Source organism: Astyanax mexicanus, chromosome 8 (assembly GCF_023375975.1).
Source record: "Astyanax mexicanus isolate ESR-SI-001 chromosome 8, AstMex3_surface, whole genome shotgun sequence".
In the NCBI taxonomy this organism is placed as follows: Eukaryota; Metazoa; Chordata; class Actinopteri; order Characiformes; family Acestrorhamphidae; genus Astyanax; species Astyanax mexicanus.
Genome location: NC_064415.1, coordinates 44,626,353 through 44,646,168, shown reverse-complemented (window position 1 = coordinate 44,646,168; position 19,816 = coordinate 44,626,353). Strand labels below are relative to the sequence as shown.

Sequence of the window (19,816 nt, the reverse complement as noted above, 5' to 3'; positions counted from 1 at the left end):
TATTGTTTAACAGGTGATGAGAGCCTGCCTTAACTTAATAATAAATAATAAATCATTTTTCAAACGATAGTTTGCAGCACTTTTGACGCCAAATATTTTGGTGTGGGCCAAACAAGGAAAACACCCCTAGTTTTAGGGGTTGGCTTTAATTCATAACGCAGCAAGTGAACAGTAAGTTCCTGTAGTTAATGTGTTGAAGCAGGAAAAATAGGAGGTCGTTATAATCTGTCAGGGAGATGTGGGTCAGAACATCCCCAAAACATTACAAAGCTCCTGTGTGGTGTGTCTATTTTGCAGCAATAAGAACCTATCAAAAGTGCTCCAAGAAAGGACAACCGATGAACCAGCAAAAAAGGGGTAACTGGTATTGTGTAATAGTATGTGTATTCTTTGCGAACACTCACGGTACAGAGGGTCACGGTTTAGTTTGTGTAACCACTTGCAGAATACACTGTACAGCCTATAAGAGACTCTAGTGCATGTGCCCTCTCGCTTGCACGTGCACCCTCTCTTTCTCTCACACGGAATGTTTAGGAAAAAAAAATAAGTTTAAGCAGTTAAAGTAATGCTGTTTTTCTTAATGTAGTGCCACAATCAGACTCATTGTTTGTTTGTTCCAACAAGATCTAAAAGATGGAGTCTCTCATGATGACAGTAGGAGAGAACCCTGGTTTCAATCATTTAATAAAAAAGAGCTCGAGCCCCATTACAATATACCATCCCAAAAACATGATTATAATGAAGATTCATTGTTATTATGAAGTTAATAAAGGTGAGGCTATACAGAATACCCAGCCTCTTTATTTTTTTCAACTAACCGTACGGAAAACGTACCGAACCGTGGGTTTTATACCGAGGTGTGAACCGAATCGTTTTCTGTGCTGCTATACTTGACTACTGGACAGAAATGCTCCAAAATGACTTTGAAAAATTACATTGATTCCAATGAAAGTTTTTTTTTTCCTTTTCCTGCAAAGCTACTGTTTTCAGATATAGATGTTTGTCTGACAGTAAGGACTATTTGCAGTCCTCTCTAAATTTAAACTAATAGAAATGTTCCCTAAAACCTTCCTGCATCATTTAAAAGCAGACACATGCAGAGCAAAAATGAATTATTTATTATCATAATTATTTGTGAACTAGAGAACTTACAGAAGATGAAGCACTGCTGCTAACGTTGCCTTTAAAACATAAATTCTATAACTGTCTCTGTATATAACAACTCTGTAATAAACAACGCAGCCTCATCTAACAAGTCTGTTTTGTAGGTAAGCAAAACATTAACTCAAATACACTACATGGGCAAAAGTGTTGGACCATCTGCTAATTCTTTGTTTCTTTCTTCTGAAAGGGTATTAAAAATAGTTTATCCTGCTTTTGTTGGAGAAACTTTGTCTGCTGTCCAATATCCTATCTACTAGACTTGGAGCATTGCTTTGGGTATTTGATTACATTTAGCTATAAAAGCATAAGTGGAATCAGAGTGTTGGATGATCACCACTCCAAACACATCATAAAAGTACTGGACACTGTTTTACTGCTTCACAGCTCAAAGCATTAGGTGCCAATATTGGTTCATCTTTATATGCTGCGAAGAGTACTTCTCAACAAGGACTATACAAGCTTTGCGTGCATAAATTTGCACATCTCTGTCAGTAGTGGGTGCAATATAAAATCGCTGAATGCATTCATTAGAAGGGGTGTCCAAAAACATGTGGACATATATTGAGTACACCAGAGAACCTTGTTCTTACCTTGTTAATTCTGTCTATAACCAAAGGGGTAAACTGCATAAACTGCTAATCTATGATGGCAATAATCATCATCAGTAGAGGTCATTCTCTTTCACATTTACATAACATCTTATGCTTAAATTAACAACGACTTTAGTCATCTTAAGTGCTTCTTTAGATTCACACTGGAGCTAAAAGCCTAAAAAAAGCTAGCAATGGAAGTTTATGTACACCAGATAGCATGTTGCAAGCTAATTACATGTCTTAATCATCACACACTCTATTTAAGTGTTGTGTAGTGGTGTTCAGTGATCTAAAAAACAATCTAGTAAATGGACTAAATTATGCTATATGTCTAAATGTTTGTGGACACCTCTTGTTATTAGAGCATTCTGCTACTTTTAAGTTGCATCCTCTGCTGAGACAAATGCACACAGCTTTTTTTTTTAAAGCTTTTGTCATTATTTGAGCCATGCCTCATGTCAGGCGTGGACCAGAGTGGCATAGACATCCACTATTTTGCAATAAGTTCAGGAGTTAGGGATGAGGTGGGTAGTGATCAGCATACACCCTGACCTCATCAAGGCTCTAGTCTCTTAATGTAATCAAATCCTCACAGCAATGCTCCAAAATCTAGTAGGAACCTTCCTGGGCAGTAAAGGCAGGATGAACTCTTTTTAATACCCTTAAATTTCCTAATACCCTTAAAAAACAATGCATGGTGTTCCAATATTTTTGTCCATGTTGTACCAAGTAGTACCAGTGCCCATATTCTCAATAACAGTCATACAGGTTCAGAAACACATAAGCAACTCTATTAGAGATTACTTAACACATTCAAACAGTTTGAGAAGAGTGTGTGATATTCTATGCAAACTGCTAACATTAACTTTTATTACTTCTTAGCTACATTAGTCTAGTAGCTCCATTGCAAGTGTAAAGAAGCTAAACTTCAGCTGTAGAAACAGCTGGTCTCTCTGATCACTTCAAAGCTCACACTTGTAGATCAGATAAACCTTAGGCTTAGATCTAATGCCGTTTGAGGGAGTTAATCTGAGAACAGATTTTTAGTGCTGGCCCCAATTTAATGTTCATGGCACTCATCAGGTGCTCCTCGGTCAGAAGCAGCAGGGCCTGGCCATCGATCTCCTGTGAGCGGAACTCTGCCACCATGTCCTGGCATCCTGCAGGACATACAGAGAAAACCACAGCATGTGTTACTAATTTAACAGGACTAGCAATTCTAAGTATTAGAAACACCTACCCTGTGCTTTTTTACTGGCCACTTTATAAGAAACACCTACCTTGTGCTTCCACTCACTGGCTGTTTATTAGAAACAGTCATGTTTTGCTTTGATAGGGTGGACATTCTATTATTCTTTCAATTTATTTGAATGTGCATCAGATTAGAAACACCTACCACCTTGGGCTTTTACTCACTATTATAGGTCACGATTAGGAATGCCTACCTACCATGTGCTTTCTAACTCTTTAATAAAACCCTCTGTTTGATAATGTAAATGAAGGTGTTTCTAACAAAGGAAGACGTAAGTAAATATGATCAGGAGTGATCTGTGTACCTGGTAACGAGGAGATGTATGAGCAGACCTGCTCCACACTCCACAGTGCAGGAGAACAGTCCAGCAGGCCTGTAGAGCTGCTGCTGCAGTCCTCCCTCTCTCTCTCCTCCTGCTCTCTTTCTCCATATCTCTCCACCTGCCCATGCAGCCTGGTAGTCCTGGGGCTTGGAGCGTCCTCGCACTTCTTCTCTCCTACCCGGGGTGAGGAGACGGACACCTGTGGTGTGATCACTCTGTAGGAGTGAAGCTGAAAAAGCAAAAATGTAAGCACACACTGTGTACACACCACTTCACATCCACACTAGCACTGAGAAACTGACATCTCGAATACAATATATCCATATTGTTCAGTAGTAAACAAATAGCTTCCTAAACAGAATATTAAAAACTCCTTGAAAACTCCTTGCATTCTAATTGAACTTTGATAAACAATTCAGATTTCCTACTCAGACTCACCAACCCCAAGTTCAGAATCCAAGATGGCTGTACCACATATCGACGAGAGTAAACACAGTAAATACTGTATACATTTTATTATCATTTCTGTCTATTTGTGTCTTTTTAAGTCAGTTGTACACCTAGTACTGTCGAATTTCTGTCTGCGGACATATTTTCATGCTGCTTGGATTCTTATTGACTGAAACACTGTAAAATCAAAGACAAGCTGACTCTGAAGAAAATGGCTAACTCTAACTAACTAATACTGCTAGCTAACTAAAATATCTAGCTAGCAAACTCTGTGCTGGATGAAGTCAAGAATAAAATTGCTTACTGAAAAAAAATACACTAGCTATAAGATACCCAACCTTCTATCTGAAAATGACGAACTCTAGCTAACTCAATAGATTTAGCTCACTAACTCAATAAATTTGAATAGTCCAATTTAAATGTGCTAACCTAGAGGGCTTACACTATATACTCAAATCCATAATTGAAAGTGGCTAAATCTACTCTGGTAATGGAAATAGCTAACTCTAGCTGACTCTGCTTACTGAAAATAGCTACCATATTTTTTACACTATAAGGTGCACCGGATTATAAGGCGCACTATCAATAAATGTCTATTTTCTGGTTTATCTTCATACATAAGGTGCACCGGATTATAAGGTTTTTTTTATGAGACTAGTAACTAGTAATAGGAGCAGGGGTGTCGCCATGTCCTCCTTCTAAGTTCAGCCTGTAAAGCTAAGCTAAGTAAACAAAACTGTAATTCTTAAAATAAAAACATTTCAGAAGTCAAACGAGCACTGGATGTAAATCTGTACAGATTTCTCTCCTGAAAACTGCTTATTTGGGTGAGTAAAGCACTTCCATTTATTTACAGTAAGCTTATTTAAAATAGCTAACTCTAGCTGACTCTGCTAATTAAATTCAAAGCAGCGTTTGCTAGCTGGCATTTTCATTAGCAGAGTTAGCTAAAGTTACCTGTTTTCAATTAGCAGCGTTAGCTAGCTGGATATTTTTATTTAGCAGAGTCAGCTAGTTAGCTCACTCCTGCTTACTCTGCCAATTTAAAAAAATGGAAATAGCTAATTCTAGCTTATTCTGCAACAGAATGACCTCATATTTTCATTTTCAGTAGCTCAAGTGTGAATGAGCAGTAATAAACATTTGGATATTGATTATAAATATTGTTATGTGACATACTTTCAGTATCACTCACATTGTTCCTCTCGGTCACCTGTCTGTAGAAGTGTTCTCGTTGGGTGCGGTTCATGCGGCCTGGTGGTCTCCCCCTGCGGCCTATCGGCCTGCTGGACCAGTGGTTCACTCTGTGGGCCCTCAGCACGGCCGCAGGGTCAGTAGAGCTGACGTTAAAACTGGACAAACAGAGAAGAGACAACTGTTCTGCAGAACCCAGCAACACACATCTATTTCGGTTTGTGTGTGTATACAGTGTGTGTGGTTGTGTGTTAGTGTATGTACCTTCTGATGCAGGTCATGGAGCAAAAGCGTTTGGATCGATGGAAAGTGTGTGTGTAGCTCTTCTTCCCACAGAACTCACACTGCAGAAGGTTTAACGGACTCATCTCTGACCTCTCTAAAACCACACACACAAAAACATACATAACTATATACACAAATGTATTGGGACACATTCATTGTTTCTTCCAAAAGCAGTTTATCCTGCTTTTGTTGGAGTAACTGTGTCTACTGTTCAGGGAAGGCTTTCTACTACTGTTCGGAGCATTGCAGTGAGGATTTGATTGTATTCAGCTGCAAAACTGTCAGTGTCTGGCATAAAGCATGGTGCCTGTTTTTCTAGGTCTTATCATATTGGCAGTACTTCTTTTCAGGGACTGGACAGGCTGCATGTGTGCATTTGAAATTACTTTTTTAGAACCTCTTCATTCTGACTGCACCTTTCCTTTTTTGGATATATTCATGGTGTGCATGGAATGATACTACAAACTGTGCAGAAGTTAAACTGGTTCCCGATCTACAGATCATCTCTGTAGATCATCATGGAGAAGTTTATGTTCATTGAATAAAGTAAGTCACAACATGTCTTGAATCTTGACAGACAAACATTAGCTTAGCATCTCCCTTTGTGAACAAAAGAAGCACACATGAGGCATCTTGGCTCATTGTCTGAATCTGAGGTCAGAGATTACTGATCTTACTTCACTAGACTTCTTACTTGTCTTAAAAATGACATTTAAATTGCTTACTATTTTAATTTAACAGTCACAATGTTAAAGCTATAAGTGTAAATACATTTACAAGTGTAAGTACATTATACTAAATACATCAAGTGTCCTTCACTGTGGTGAGGGGACCATGCTAATAAAGTAAATATCTGACCATCCTCAGCAGCTGTGTTGTCCATGTTTGAGTCTGAGGAGTTTTCCGGCTGCTCTGTGTCCAGGAGAAGGTCACTCTGTGCTGGTTCTCTGTTCTCTGGCAGTTCTTGAGTCTTGGGCAGCTGGGCCTGTTGGCTCTTCTTCAGAGAGGCCTGGCTCACATGTGAAACAATACGCAGCTGTCACAGCACACCTGACTGTCTTACAGCACTGCTAGAAGAAGCACTTTGAGAACAACCACTAAAAGAAAGTTTGTCTGACTAAATGACTGTGTATTTCACTCTTTAGACAGGTGGGAGAGGAGCTTTAGCCATTCACAGCACACATAGGCTGTGCAGTTTGCAAAGTTAGCTGGTATTAAATATTTTTTTTTTTTTTTTTTTTAATTTTATTTTTTATTGTGGAAATGTATAGCAACACAAAGTCACAAAGCAATCACAACTAGATATTTCCATTTATCTTTTTTTTTTTTTTTTTCCCCCTCCCTTTTTCAACTTCTATGAACGAATCCCCATTATTACACTCCACCCATCCCACCATCTCCCCCAATCCCACACAGCATCCCTCAACCCCCCATCCCCCCAGAAAAAAAAAAAAAAAAAAAAAAAATAAATAAATAAATAAATAAAAATAAAATAAATAAATAAAAAAAAAAAATAAAAAAAAAAAAAAGACAAATAATAATAATAAACAAACAAAACTATTAAGCAACAACAATGGAACAAAACAAATAGACAAAACAAAGTCAAATGAGATCAGCAAGTAAATAATAAACAAATATATAACTAAGAGGGAAGGAAGTGATTTACTGAAGAAGGATTAATCAATGTCTGTTATAGATTTAATGTTGCTTATATTGCTTAGAATTGGTGCCCAAATATTTAGAAATTTTTTCCTAGAGCCCCTAAGGGAATATTTAATTTTTTCCAGCTGAATAAACTGCATCAAGTCTCTAAGCCACACAGAAGCTTTTGGTGGGTATTTTGATTTCCAGTGTAATAGAATTCTCCTGCGAGCAAGAAGGGTTGTAAAGGCTATGATTGTTCTGTGACTTTTATCAGATATACCAAATATGGCAGTAAGTGGATTAGGTTGAAGATCTATATTAAGAGATTCTGATAAAAATGTAAAAATTGAAAGCCAATAGGCGGTTAAAGCGGGGCAAGACCAGAACATATGGGTTAGATTGGCCGGGGTGTTGTGACACTTATCGCAATAGATATCACTATTGGAGTACATTTTGGCCAGTCTTGCTTTAGAGAAATGAACACGATGTAATACTTTAAACTGTATCAGGCCTAACCTTGCACAAGAGATGCTGTTATTAACCCTTTGCAGAGCACAGTTCCATGGTCCTTCTTCAATTACTATACCCAATTCCTTCTCCCAATCAGCCTTAATTTTAGTCAGAGTCAGATTTTTAAGGGAAGATATAACGTCTGTTAGTTTTGAAATCAACCCTTTTATGTTGGGGAGGGTTTCTAATATGTCATCCAAGACTGAAGTTTGAGGCAAGTTAGGAAAGTTCGGGTCCAAATTTCTCAAAAAGTGCCGGATCTGAAAGTAACGGAACATGTCAGATCGGCGAAGGTTAAATTTTGCTGATAGCTCATCAAAGCTTGGAAATGTGGAGTCTATATATGCGTCCTTAAAGCTAGAGATACCTTTTCTACACCAAGTAGAAAATGCAGAATCCAGTTTTGCAGGTAGAAATAAGTGATTATTGCATATAGGGCTCATATGAAGGAAGTGTTTAAATCCAAAGTGCTCTCTAAATTGATTCCATATTTTAAGTGTATTGATAACAATTAGGTTATTAGTAAAGGTTGAGGCAGACAGGGGGAGATTGGAGGTGACCAACGCCTTAAAAGAGGTCGAGATACAAGAGAAGGCCTCAAGTTGACACCACCCAGAATCTGGGGCATGAAGCCAGTGGATTATTTTTTGAATATTTGCAGCCCAGTAATAGTAACAAAGGTTTGGAAGGGCTAACCCACCCTGTTGCTTGGGTTTCTGCAGTAGCTCTATACGTATTCTGGGATTTTTGCCATTCCAAATAAACTCAGTAAAAGATTTTTCAACAGATTTAAAGAAAGATTTACTAAGATACAGTGGTATACTTTGAAATAAGTACAGGAATTTGGGAAGGACGTTCATTTTTATGCAGTTTACTCTCCCTGTCAGAGATAGATTAAGTGACCTCCATTTTCTCAAGTCCAGTTTTACTTTTTCCAAGACAGGAGAAAAATTTTCTTGAAAGAGGTTTTGCATGTCTCTTGTAATGTTTATACCAAGGTATTTGAAGCCTTTTTTCGACATATGAAAGGGTAGTATATTTTCTGGAATTTTAAGTGCCAAATCATTAATGGGGAAACATTCACTTTTATCAAAATTTAATTTATATCCAGAGAAAGTGCCAAACCTCTTTAGAATATGAACAATATGTGACATACTAAGAACAGGGTTTGATATATATAACAATAAATCGTCCGCATATAAAGATAGTCTATGTTCTAGTCCACCTCTGAAAATTCCATTAATTAATGATGATGATTTAAGTATGATAGACAGGGGTTCAATAGCCAAGGCAAACAGTAGAGGACTGATGGGACACCCCTGACGGGTTCCTCTTGATAGTTGAAAGTACTGTGATTGTTTGCCATTTGTGATAATCGATGCTTTGGGAGATGAGTATAAAAGTTTGATCCATGAGATAAAGATGGGTCCAAATCCAAATTTCGCTAAGCTCGAAAACATGTAGGGCCATTCAACCCTATCAAAGGCTTTTTCTGCGTCAAGGGAGACAACCACCTCTGGTGTCTCCCTGGATTTAGGAGAGTAAATGATGTTTAAAAGACGACGGATGTTTGCAAACGAGTGTCGGCCAGAAATAAAACCGGTTTGATCATCAGAGATCACGTTATGCATTGCAGTTTCCAGGCGTATGGCAAGGATCTTGGCTAAGATTTTGACATCACTATTCAACAAAGAGATGGGCCGATATGAGTTACACTCTAATTTATCTTTACCAGGCTTAAGCAGAAGGCAAATTGAGGCTTGATTCATTGTTGGTGGCAGTACACCTTTAGATAACGAGTCAGTAAACATGTCCAGTAAAATGGGTGATAATTTATTAGAAAAAGCTTGGTAAAATTCTATAGGGTAGCCATCTGGACCAGGTGCCTTGCCATTTTGTAATGCATGAATTGCGTTAATGATTTCTGTCTGCTCCAGTGGTAAATCAAGATCATTTTTAAGTTCTTCATTAATAGAAGGGGTTTGAAGGCTGTTAAGAAAAACATCCATGTCTGTGCGGTCTGAGGGTATTTCTGAGGTGTAAAGGTTTGAGTAGTATGCAGAAAATGTATCATTAATTTCTTTTGGGTCAATGGTTACCTCGCCGTTGGGTTTCCTAATTTGTGGAATTTGCTGAGTAGCTGCCCGATTCTTAAGCTGTTGTGCCAGAAGGTGTCCGGCTTTTTCACCGTGTTCGTAAACCAGTCCACGTGATTTTAACAAAAGCCGTTCTGTCTTAGTAGTCGTTACTAAATTATATTGAGTTTGAAGGTCTAGTTTTTTTTTATAGAGTTCAGAGGATGGAGAGATTGAGTACTGAGCATCGACTCTGTTTATGGCCTCAATAATTACATCTTGCTCAGCCCTGCACATTGCATTCATTTTAGATGAGTATGCTATGATCTCACCCCTAATTACTACTTTTAGCGTGTCCCATAGAACTGATGGAGAGATGTTGTCTTTTTTATTAAACTCTATGAAATTATCAATTTTAATAGAAATTAAATCACAGAACTCTGCATCAGCAAGCAAAGTTTTATCCATCTTCCAAGAAGACCGAGTTACATTATTAAAAGGGAGTGCAAGATTCAGTATGACTGGTGCATGGTCCGATTCTACTATAGTTGAGTATTCAATTTTTTTAACTGAGGGTAGTGAGCTTTTTTCAATAAAAAAATAATCTATTCTACTGTAGGAGTGATGCACAGGGGAGAAAAAGGAAAAAGATTGACTCTGAGGGTATAGTGTGCGCCATGGATCGATGCATCCCAATTGCTCCATATAAACTGACAGTGTCTTAGCCATTTTTGATGGGATAGCGGACGTGGGGTTAGAACGGTCCAAGGCTGGGTTAATTACACAATTCAGGTCTCCGCCAAAAATCAATTGATGGGAATTTAACTCTGGTATCAGAGACATTACTTTTTGTATGAATTTTTCATCGTCCCAATTGGGAGCGTAGATATTAACCAGAACAACAGGATTGTGAAACAGAAGGCCTGATACAATCACAAAGCGTCCAAATGGGTCTGATTTTATATGGGTTGCGTTAAACTGGATCCTTTTATGAAACAATATGGCTGTTCCCCGTGTCTTTGAGTTAAAGTTAGAGTGGTATATTTGTCCAACCCAAGATTTTTTAAGTCTAATTTGGTCTTTTACCAATAGGTGGGTTTCCTGCAGGAATGCGATGTCACAGTTTAAGTACTTAAGATGATTGAATATCCTGGCTCTTTTAACTGGTCCATTTAGACCTTTTACATTCCAGCTAACAAAGCGTGTTCCCATTTTGCCTTAGAGATATAAAGCAGTAAAAGAATCTGTATACAAAAAAAAAAAAAAAAAAAAAAAAAAAAAAAAAAAAAAAAAAGATATAAAAGTATAACCACATAACGCTGCTAACTACAGAGCTCCCAGAAAAAGAATAGGGTGTTAAGGTGAAACTTGCATTACAGACGTGAGTATATACAAATGCTTCTAAGAAATCAAGTTTACACATTTGTAAGCAATCGAATTAAATGAACACAGAAACATAGGACCAAGGGCAAAATAAAAAATTTTAGCGCTACATAACCTCGTTTACGGTGGTAACATGTGTGCTCTTGGCACAGTTAAGACTGTGTTTAATAAAAGTTCAGATGACTATTTACCGGACCCTTGATCAAAGAACTTCTGAGCTTCATCGGCCGAGTTGAAGACATGGATGTTGTCCCCCAGAAAAACACGCAGCCGGGCCGGGTAGAGCAGGTGAAACCGAATGTTCTTCTGATACAGGGCTTGCTTCACACCGTTGAAGGCGGCGCGCTTCTTTGTGAGAGTTGCGCTGAAGTCCTGATAAATCCTGAGAGCGGAACCTTGATAACTCGGCTCATGATTCCTGGCCCAGCGCAGCAATGCTTCTTTTTGTTGAAATCTGGAGAAACAAACTAGAAACGGGCGTGGAGAGTTGTTCAGGCTGGATCTAAGCGATGGGGACCGATGAGCTCTTTCCAGCTCAGGTGGTGAAGGAAAGATATCCGAGCCCACCACTTGCATCAGCAGCTCAGCCATGAACTTGAGCGGGTCTTTGCCTTTTTCGCTGCCCTCGGGAATATTCAGAATGCGCAGATTGGACCTACGCGAGCGATTTTCAAGGTCTTCAAGACGATCTATAAGACTTTGGTTTGTACCACGTAGTGACTCCACGGTGGATTCGATCGCTGTTATCCGGTCGAAGTTGTCTCCGGCCACAGATTCAACAGAGGTAAGGCGTGTTTGAAAAGAGTTGACTGTAGCTTGTAGAGATTCAATGGAGACTTGCAGTGGTTTAACAGCATCTCGAATGAGGAGAGAGATGTCCTCCTTAAGCGAGGACCTCTGCTTTGCAAATTCAGCAGATAGCTGGTCCGCTGTAATGAGCGCGGCATTAGCTGGGTCGTCAGGCATCGCTGCAGGCTGGGAGCACGTTGCGGTCGGATTAGCAAACGATGCTAACTTCCCCGCAGCACTGGTAGCGGCGCGCGTAGCCAGAATTTGCGCTCTTGTTTCGTGTTTAGAGTTCTTTGAGCTGCTCATTTTAGAGGACAGGTCCGGCTAGGAAGTCTACGTACACGTTTCGTGAGAAAAATAAGAGAGAAAAAGTTATTATTTAAAGTTTAGTCAGCCCTTAATCTGGGAGCTCGCTCGCCTGCGTCTTTCCCCTACATCCGGAACCGGAAACCCCCGTATTAAATATTTTTAATCTGTAGAGTACAGAGCCTGTACTATTCGGTAGTGTTGTAGTGAAGACCAAGATAAAATGTAAAAAAAAAACAATCACAATTTGCCCTCCTAGCTTTAGTACTCTCCCCAGTAACATTAGTATTTTAGCTAGCTTGTTGCTAAGGTTAGCTAGCTCGTGACTAGCTTTAGTACTCTCCCCAGTAACATTAGTATTTTAGCTAGCTTGTCGCTAAGGTGAGCTAGCTCGTCACTAGCTTTAGTACTCTCCCCAGTAACATTAGTATTTTAGCTAGCTTGTCGCTAAGGTGAGCTAGCTCGTGACTAGCTTTAGTTCTCTCCCCAGTAACATTAGTATTTTAGCTAGCTTGTCGCTAAGGTTAGCTAGCTCGTGACTAGCTTTAGTTCTCTACCCAGTAACATTAGTATTTTAGCTAGCTTGTCGCTAAGGTGAGCTAGCTCGTCACTAGCTTTAGTACTCTCCCCAGTAACATTAGTATTTTAGCTAGCTTGGCGCTAAGGTTAGCTAGCTTGTGACTAGCTTTAGTTCTCTCCCCAGTAACATTAGTATTTTAGCTAGCTTGTCGCTAAGGTTAGCTAGCTTGTGACTAGCTTTAGTTCTCTCCCCAGTAACATTAGTATTTTAGCTAGCTTGTCGCTAAGGTGAGCTAGCTCGTCACTAGCTTTAGTACTCTCCCCAGTAACATTAGTATTTTAGCTAGCTTGTCGCTAAGGTTAGCTAGCTCGTGACTAGCTTTAGTACTCTCCCCAGTAACATTAGTATTTTAGCTAGCTCGTCGCTAAGGTTAGCCAGCTCGTGACTAGCTTTAGTACTCTCCCCAGTAACATTAGTATTTTAGCTAGCTCGTCGCTAAGGTTAGCCAGCTCGTCATTAGCTTTAGTACTCTCCCCAGTAACATTAGTATTTTAGCTAGCTTGTCGCTAAGGTGAGCTAGCTCGTCACTAGCTTTAGTACTCTCCCCAGTAACATTAGTATTTTAGCTAGCTTGTCGCTAAGGTGAGCTAGCTCGTCACTAGCTTTAGTACTCTCCCCAGTAACATTAGTATTTTAGCTAGCTTGTCGCTAAGGTGAGCTAGCTCGTGACTAGCTTTAGTTCTCTCCCCAGTAACATTAGTATTTTAGCTATCTTGTCGCTAAGGTTAGCTAGCTCTTGACTAGCTTTAGTTCTCTCCCCAGTAACATTAGTATTTTAGCTAGCTTGTCGCTAAGGTTAGCTAGCTCGTCACTAGCTTTAGTTCTCTCCCCAGTAACATTAGTATTTTAGCTACCTCATCACTAAGGTTAGCTAGCTTGTCACTATGGTTAGCTAGCTCGTCACTAACTTTAGTTCTCTGACCAGTAACATTAGTATTTTAGCTACCTCATCACTATAGTCTAGATGGAAACAGGGGTCCACGAGCACATAGTGGATTTTTTTTCGCCACCTGTTTTTTCTTAATCTTTGAAGTGTCTATTTTAAGATTCTGACAGGTAACAGGATGAAATAATGTCCCATGACATTTATTTTTAACCCTTTAATGCATCTATGCTAATTCTGAACGGGAAAAAAAATATGAAGAAAATGGCATAGCTCCTTGAGTTAACAACCTATACAGACAAATGAGCACACTTTTCCATACAATTCTGGGCCAAGGAATTTAACCGAATGGTTATTTTTAAGTTTTTTACACATTTTGACTTGATTTTGGGACAAAAATATAAAAAAAATGCAAAAAAATGTAAATTTGCCTGTATGTTTTCACATTACACTAAAATCATGTGCATTAAATATAAACATCTTGGGGTTTTTCTTAAACTTTGAAGTGTCTACTTTAAGATTATGACAAGTAACAGGACAAAAAATGTCCTGTGGGGCTTATTTTTAACCCTTTACTACACCTGTCCCAATTTCGAACCTGAAAAAAATATTAATTAATTGGCATAGCTCCTTAAGTTAACAACCTATACAGACAAATGAGCACACTTTTCCACACAATTCTGGGCCAAGGAATTTAATGGAATGGTTATTTTTAAGTTTTTTACACATTTTGACTTAATTCTAGGACAAAAATATCAAAAATTAGCAGAAAATGTTAATTTGCCTGTATGTTTTCACATTACACTAAAATCATGCGCATTAAATAAAAACATCCTGATATTTTTCTTAATCATTAAAGTGTCTTCTTTAAGATTCTGACAGGTAACAGGACAAAAAATGTCCTGTGGGGCTTATTTTTAACTTTTTACTACATCTATCCCAATGCCGAACCTGAAAAATAATCAAGAAATTGGCATAGCTCCTTGAGTTTACAACCTATACAGACAAATGAGCACACTTTTCCATACAATTCTGGGCCAAGGAATTCAATAAAATGGTTATTTTTAAGATTTTGACACATTTTGACTTAATTCTGGGACAAAGAGATAAAAAAAATAGCAGAAAATGTTAAGGTCGCATGTAGGTTTTTACATTATACTAAAATCCTGTGCACTGGATAAAAACATTCTGAGATTTTTCTTAATCCTTGAAGTGTCTACTTTAAGATTCTGACAGGTAACAGGACAAAAAATGTCCCGTGGGGCTTATTTTTAACCCTTTACTACACCTATACCAAATCCGAACCTAAAAAAATATGTAGAAATTGGCATAGCTCCTTCAGCTAAAGCCCTATACAGTCAAATGAGCACACTTTTCCATACAATTATGGGCCAGTGAATTCCATAGAATGGTTATTTTGAAGTTTTTGACACACTTTGATTCAATTCTGGGACAAAAAGATAAAAAAAAAATAGCAGAAAATGTTATGGTCGCCTGTATGTTTTTTTACATTATACATTATATTTACATTAAGAAAAGTCTACTTTTAGATCCTGACAGGTACTAGGATGAAAAATGTAATAAGCTGCAGAACTAATTGATGATAAAATCCAACAATGTACTAAAAATAAAGTATTAGTATAGTGTGGTACTAATAATTTTAATCCTCATTATCACCATTGAAGAGATCATAAAATCTCTGTCCCTCTGTCCCTTCCTCCTGAACATCTGTCCCCTCTACAATCAATCCTGTCTCTTCTGCTCTTGCAAAAATGTCAAGAGAAGGAGGGAAGATGGGGCAAACTGACCAGACCGGCTCCAACACCCCCTCTTCCATTGTCTTCTCCCAACCCGTGCCCTGATCGTAAGGGTTTGGCCTTTCAGATTTTGGCTGATCTGTCCTTTTTTAGCTGGAAACCCTGTAGTTTACTCTGTCTACTTTAAAACCTGCATCCAGGGCTCTGTTAACACCCACCATCTTTTGCAGCATCTTGGTTCTCACGGCATTAATGGAGGTCAGTTGGCTAATAGACATACATAACATTATCTCCTGCTGGAGCTCATTGCTGTCCTGCCACAATGTACCAAGCTGCAGCTTCTTCAAGGGAGCTACTTCGACTTTGCTCTTAAAAGAACACTGGTGCAGCATAGTGTCCCAGAAGAGTGCTCCAGTATTTAGATCCCAGAGCTCCAGCTAGCTCAGAGACATTCACTAGCTCACTATGCAAGCCAGTTCTGTGGTCAAGAAACATGGTAAGGTTGACACTGCTGACATGGTAAAGGAGGTTCAGTAATGTGTCGGTGTTCAGGGTCCTCATCACACTAGACTTGTACCCCCACTTTACAGCTTGGTGGAGGTACAGGACAACATGGGTCTCCTGGTTTGACTGCAGGGCGTGGATCTCTGAACCCTGAACCCTTAACAAAATGTAAAAAAAAATTACACATACCTGTATATTGAAGACTCCATTCAAATGTTTTTATAGCATTTGGATATGTGATGACTAATGTTAAGCACCGATAACTATAGTCAACTTACTTGGACATTTGTTAAAGTTAGGCAATTGGATCTCATATACCCATACCACTGCCCTCACTTCTCTAGCCCAGATGCTGCCTCATTGCTCCCCCAGACCTTGAGAAGCAGATCACATAGCTGCTTCTTATTTACCTTATTACTAAGAAAGCATTTAAAGTCACAAGATTTGTGGGTGTATGGGCCACCAATTATGACTTTCTCAGTGGAGAATCATCTGACCCTCTCCTGGGCTTTAACAGAGTCTGTCTGGTAGCAAATCTGTGGAGATTAAGTCCTGCTTAAGAATCAAATGGTTTAAGAGCTGCATACAAATCTCTCCACATGTTGGCTGAAGGTTAGTCATCATATGGAAAAGAGCATTGACATCTAGTATGAAGAGTGCATCCTTAGGGTAGGTGACCTCCTCATCTCTATCTTGAAGGAGACGGTGGCCTTGATTGCTTTGTGTGCACACATTAGTGCCAGAAGACTTCAGAAAACTTCATGAAAGTTTTCTCCATGATCTTGTCCAGTACTGAGAGAGCCCCTGGGATTAGAGATAGCTCCTAGCTTGATGTAGGTGGGAGAGGTCAATGTTGGCAAGAAATGCCTCAAACCATGTTAGGTATCTGTATGGATATGGCTTTAAGCCAGCTTTACATAGTGGCAGGTCAACAATGAGCTCCAACAGGAGATAATGTTATGTATGTCCATGGTCAACTGACCTCCATTGATGCTGGAAACTTTCATGAAGTTTGTGAAGTCTTCTAGCACTAATGTGTGCACACAAAGCAATCAAGGCCACCACTGAGGCAGCATCTGGGCTAGAGAAGTGAGGGCAGTGGTATGGGTATATGAGATCCTATTGCCTAACTTTAACAAATGTAAGTAAGTTGAAAAAGGCTCAGACCTTAGTTATCGGTGCTTAACATTAGCTGTCATCACATATCCAAATGCTATAAAAACATTTGAATGGAACGCTAGAATTGTAGAGTCTTCAATATACAGGTATGTGTAAAAAAAAAATACATTTTGTTAAGGGTTCAGGGTTCAGAGATCCACACCCTGCAGTCAAACCAGGAGGAGACAGACACCCGTGTTGTCCTGTACCTCCACCAAGCTGTAAAGTGGGGGTACAAGTACAGTGTGATGAGGACCCTGAACACCGACACATTACTGAACCTCCTTTACCATGTCAGCAGTGTCAACCTTACCATGATTCTTGACCACGGAACTGGCTTGCATAGTGAGCTAGTGAATGTCTTGTACTCAGATTTGATTAAAAAAAACAGTAATAGTTTACTAAATACAGAAAAGCTTAAAGCTCACCTTCCGCGAAAATCCGATTTTTCTTGTTTTTTGTGGAATACAGTAGGTCTCTCCGAGTTGAATGTGTACACCTGCACATTAAACTGTTTTGCAGCCCCCATTGTCTGCAGGAGCTAAGCAAAGAAATCCCCCCTCCCCCCCTCCGAAAAACGGGTGAATTTTGAATTATCTTTCTGCCTACATAGGCAGAAACTCACAGACCAGCCCACCTTGGCTCGAGAAACTCCCAGAGGCGGAGCTGAAGCGACGCAACATCACCGCTCATCAGTTAGGAGGTGGGAGGCAGTGAGCGGCAGAGCGGTGGAGGGGCGTCGCAGTGCTCCTAGCCAATCAGAGGAGAGATATTTGCATGCTGTTTGCATGTATGAATATTCATGAGCAAAGCTGGAATCCGGTCATTTTGGACACACGCCTAAAACAGTCCATTAAAAAAGAGCTATACAGAGACACCTGAGCACTTTTTTTTTTACAAAAACGGCTCACATGTCATTCATTCATACTAGAGACCACAACTAGACATTTTAAAATGAAAGAAAAAACGACATTGTGGCAGGACAGCAATGAGCTCCAGCAGGAGATAATGTTATGTATGTCTATTAGCCAACTGACCTCCATTGATGCTGTGAGAACCAAGATGCTGCAAAAGATGGTGGGTGTTAACAGAGCCCTGGATGCACGTTTTAAAGTAGACAGAGTAAACTACAGGGTTTCCAGCTAAAAAAGGACAGATCAGCCAAAATCTGAAAGGCCAAACCCTTACGATCAGGGCACGGGTTGGGAGAAGACAATGGAAGAGGGGGTGTTGGAGCCGGTCTGGTCAGTTTGCCCCATCTTCCCTCCTTCTCTTGACATTTTTGCAAGAGCAGAAGAGACAGGATTGATTGTAGAGGGGACAGATGTTCAGGAGGAAGGGACAGAGGGACAGAGATTTTATGATCTCTTCAATGGTGATAATGAGGATTAAAATTATTAGTACCACACTATACTAATACTTTATTTTTAGTACATTGTTGGATTTTATCATCAATTAGTTCTGCAGCTTATTACATTTTTCATCCTAGTACCTGTCAGGATCTAAAAGTAGACTTTTCTTAATGTAAATATAATGTATAATGTAAAAAAACATACAGGCGACCATAACATTTTCTGCTATTTTTTTTTATCTTTTTGTCCCAGAATTGAATCAAAGTGTGTCAAAAACTTCAAAATAACCATTCTATGGAATTCACTGGCCCATAATTGTATGGAAAAGTGTGCTCATTTGACTGTATAGGGCTTTAGCTGAAGGAGCTATGCCAATTTCTACATATTTTTTTAGGTTCGGATTTTGTATAGGTGTAGTAAAGGGTTAAAAATAAGCCCCACGGGACATTTTTTGTCCTGTTACCTGTCAGAATCTTAAAGTAGACACTTCAAGGATTAAGAAAAATCTCAGAATGTTTTTATCCAGTGCACAGGATTTTAGTATAATGTAAAAACCTACATGCGACCTTAACATTTTCTGCTATTTTTTTTTATCTCTTTGTCCCAGAATTAAGTCAAAATGTGTCAAAATCTTAAAAATAACCATTTTATTGAATTCCTTGGCCCAGAATTGTATGGAAAAGTGTGCTCATTTGTCTGTATAGGTTGTAAACTCAAGGAGCTATGCCAATTTCTTGATTATTTTTCAGGTTCGGCATTGGGATAGATGTAGTAAAAAGTTAAAAATAAGCCCCACAGGACATTTTTTGTCCTGTTACCTGTCAGAATCTTAAAGAAGACACTTTAATGATTAAGAAAAATATCAGGATGTTTTTATTTAATGCGCATGATTTTAGTGTAATGTGAAAACATACAGGCAAATTAACATTTTCTGCTAATTTTTGATATTTTTGTCCTAGAATTAAGTCAAAATGTGTAAAAAACTTAAAAATAACCATTCCATTAAATTCCTTGGCCCAGAATTGTGTGGAAAAGTGTGCTCATTTGTCTGTATAGGTTGTTAACTTAAGGAGCTATGCCAATTAATTAATATTTTTTTCAGGTTCGAAATTGGGATAGGTGTAGTAAAGGGTTAAAAATAAGCCCCACAGGACATTTTTTGTCCTGTTACTTGTCATAATCTTAAAGTAGACACTTCAAAGTTTAAGAAAAACCCCAAGATGTTTATATTTAATGCACATGATTTTAGTGTAATGTGAAAACATACAGGCAAATTTACATTTTTTTGCATTTTTTTTATATTTTTGTCCCAAAATCAAGTCAAAATGTGTAAAAAACTTAAAAATAACCATTCGGTTAAATTCCTTGGCCCAGAATTGTATGGAAAAGTGTGCTCATTTGTCTGTATAGGTTGTTAACTCAAGGAGCTATGCCATTTTCTTCATATTTTTTTTCCCGTTCAGAATTAGCATAGATGCATTAAAGGGTTAAAAATAAATGTCATGGGACATTATTTCATCCTGTTACCTGTCAGAATCTTAAAATAGACACTTCAAAGATTAAGAAAAAACAGGTGGCGAAAAAAAATCCACTATGTGCTCGTGGACCCCTGTTT

The 19,816-nt window shown here is 38.8% G+C and overlaps 1 protein-coding gene across 5 annotated transcripts in view; it reads right to left on the bottom strand.

Annotated features, from left to right (window-relative positions):
- Window positions 1-829: 829 nt before the first annotated feature.
- Window positions 830-19,816, bottom strand: part of phc3 (polyhomeotic homolog 3 (Drosophila)) — a 30,903-nt gene continuing 11,916 nt past the window's right edge. For all 5 annotated transcript variants that reach the window (XM_022677984.2, XM_022677986.2, XM_022677985.2 and 2 more), the window contains 5 exons: window positions 6,119-6,269; window positions 5,240-5,354; window positions 4,977-5,133; window positions 3,314-3,560; window positions 830-2,917 (listed from right to left, as the gene is read on the bottom strand). In XM_022677984.2, the coding sequence (XP_022533705.2) occupies window positions 2,763-2,917; window positions 3,314-3,560; window positions 4,977-5,133; window positions 5,240-5,354; window positions 6,119-6,269 (825 nt within the window). In that variant the 3' untranslated portion in view covers window positions 830-2,762. The remainder of the gene's footprint in view (window positions 2,918-3,313; window positions 3,561-4,976; window positions 5,134-5,239; window positions 5,355-6,118; window positions 6,270-19,816) is intronic.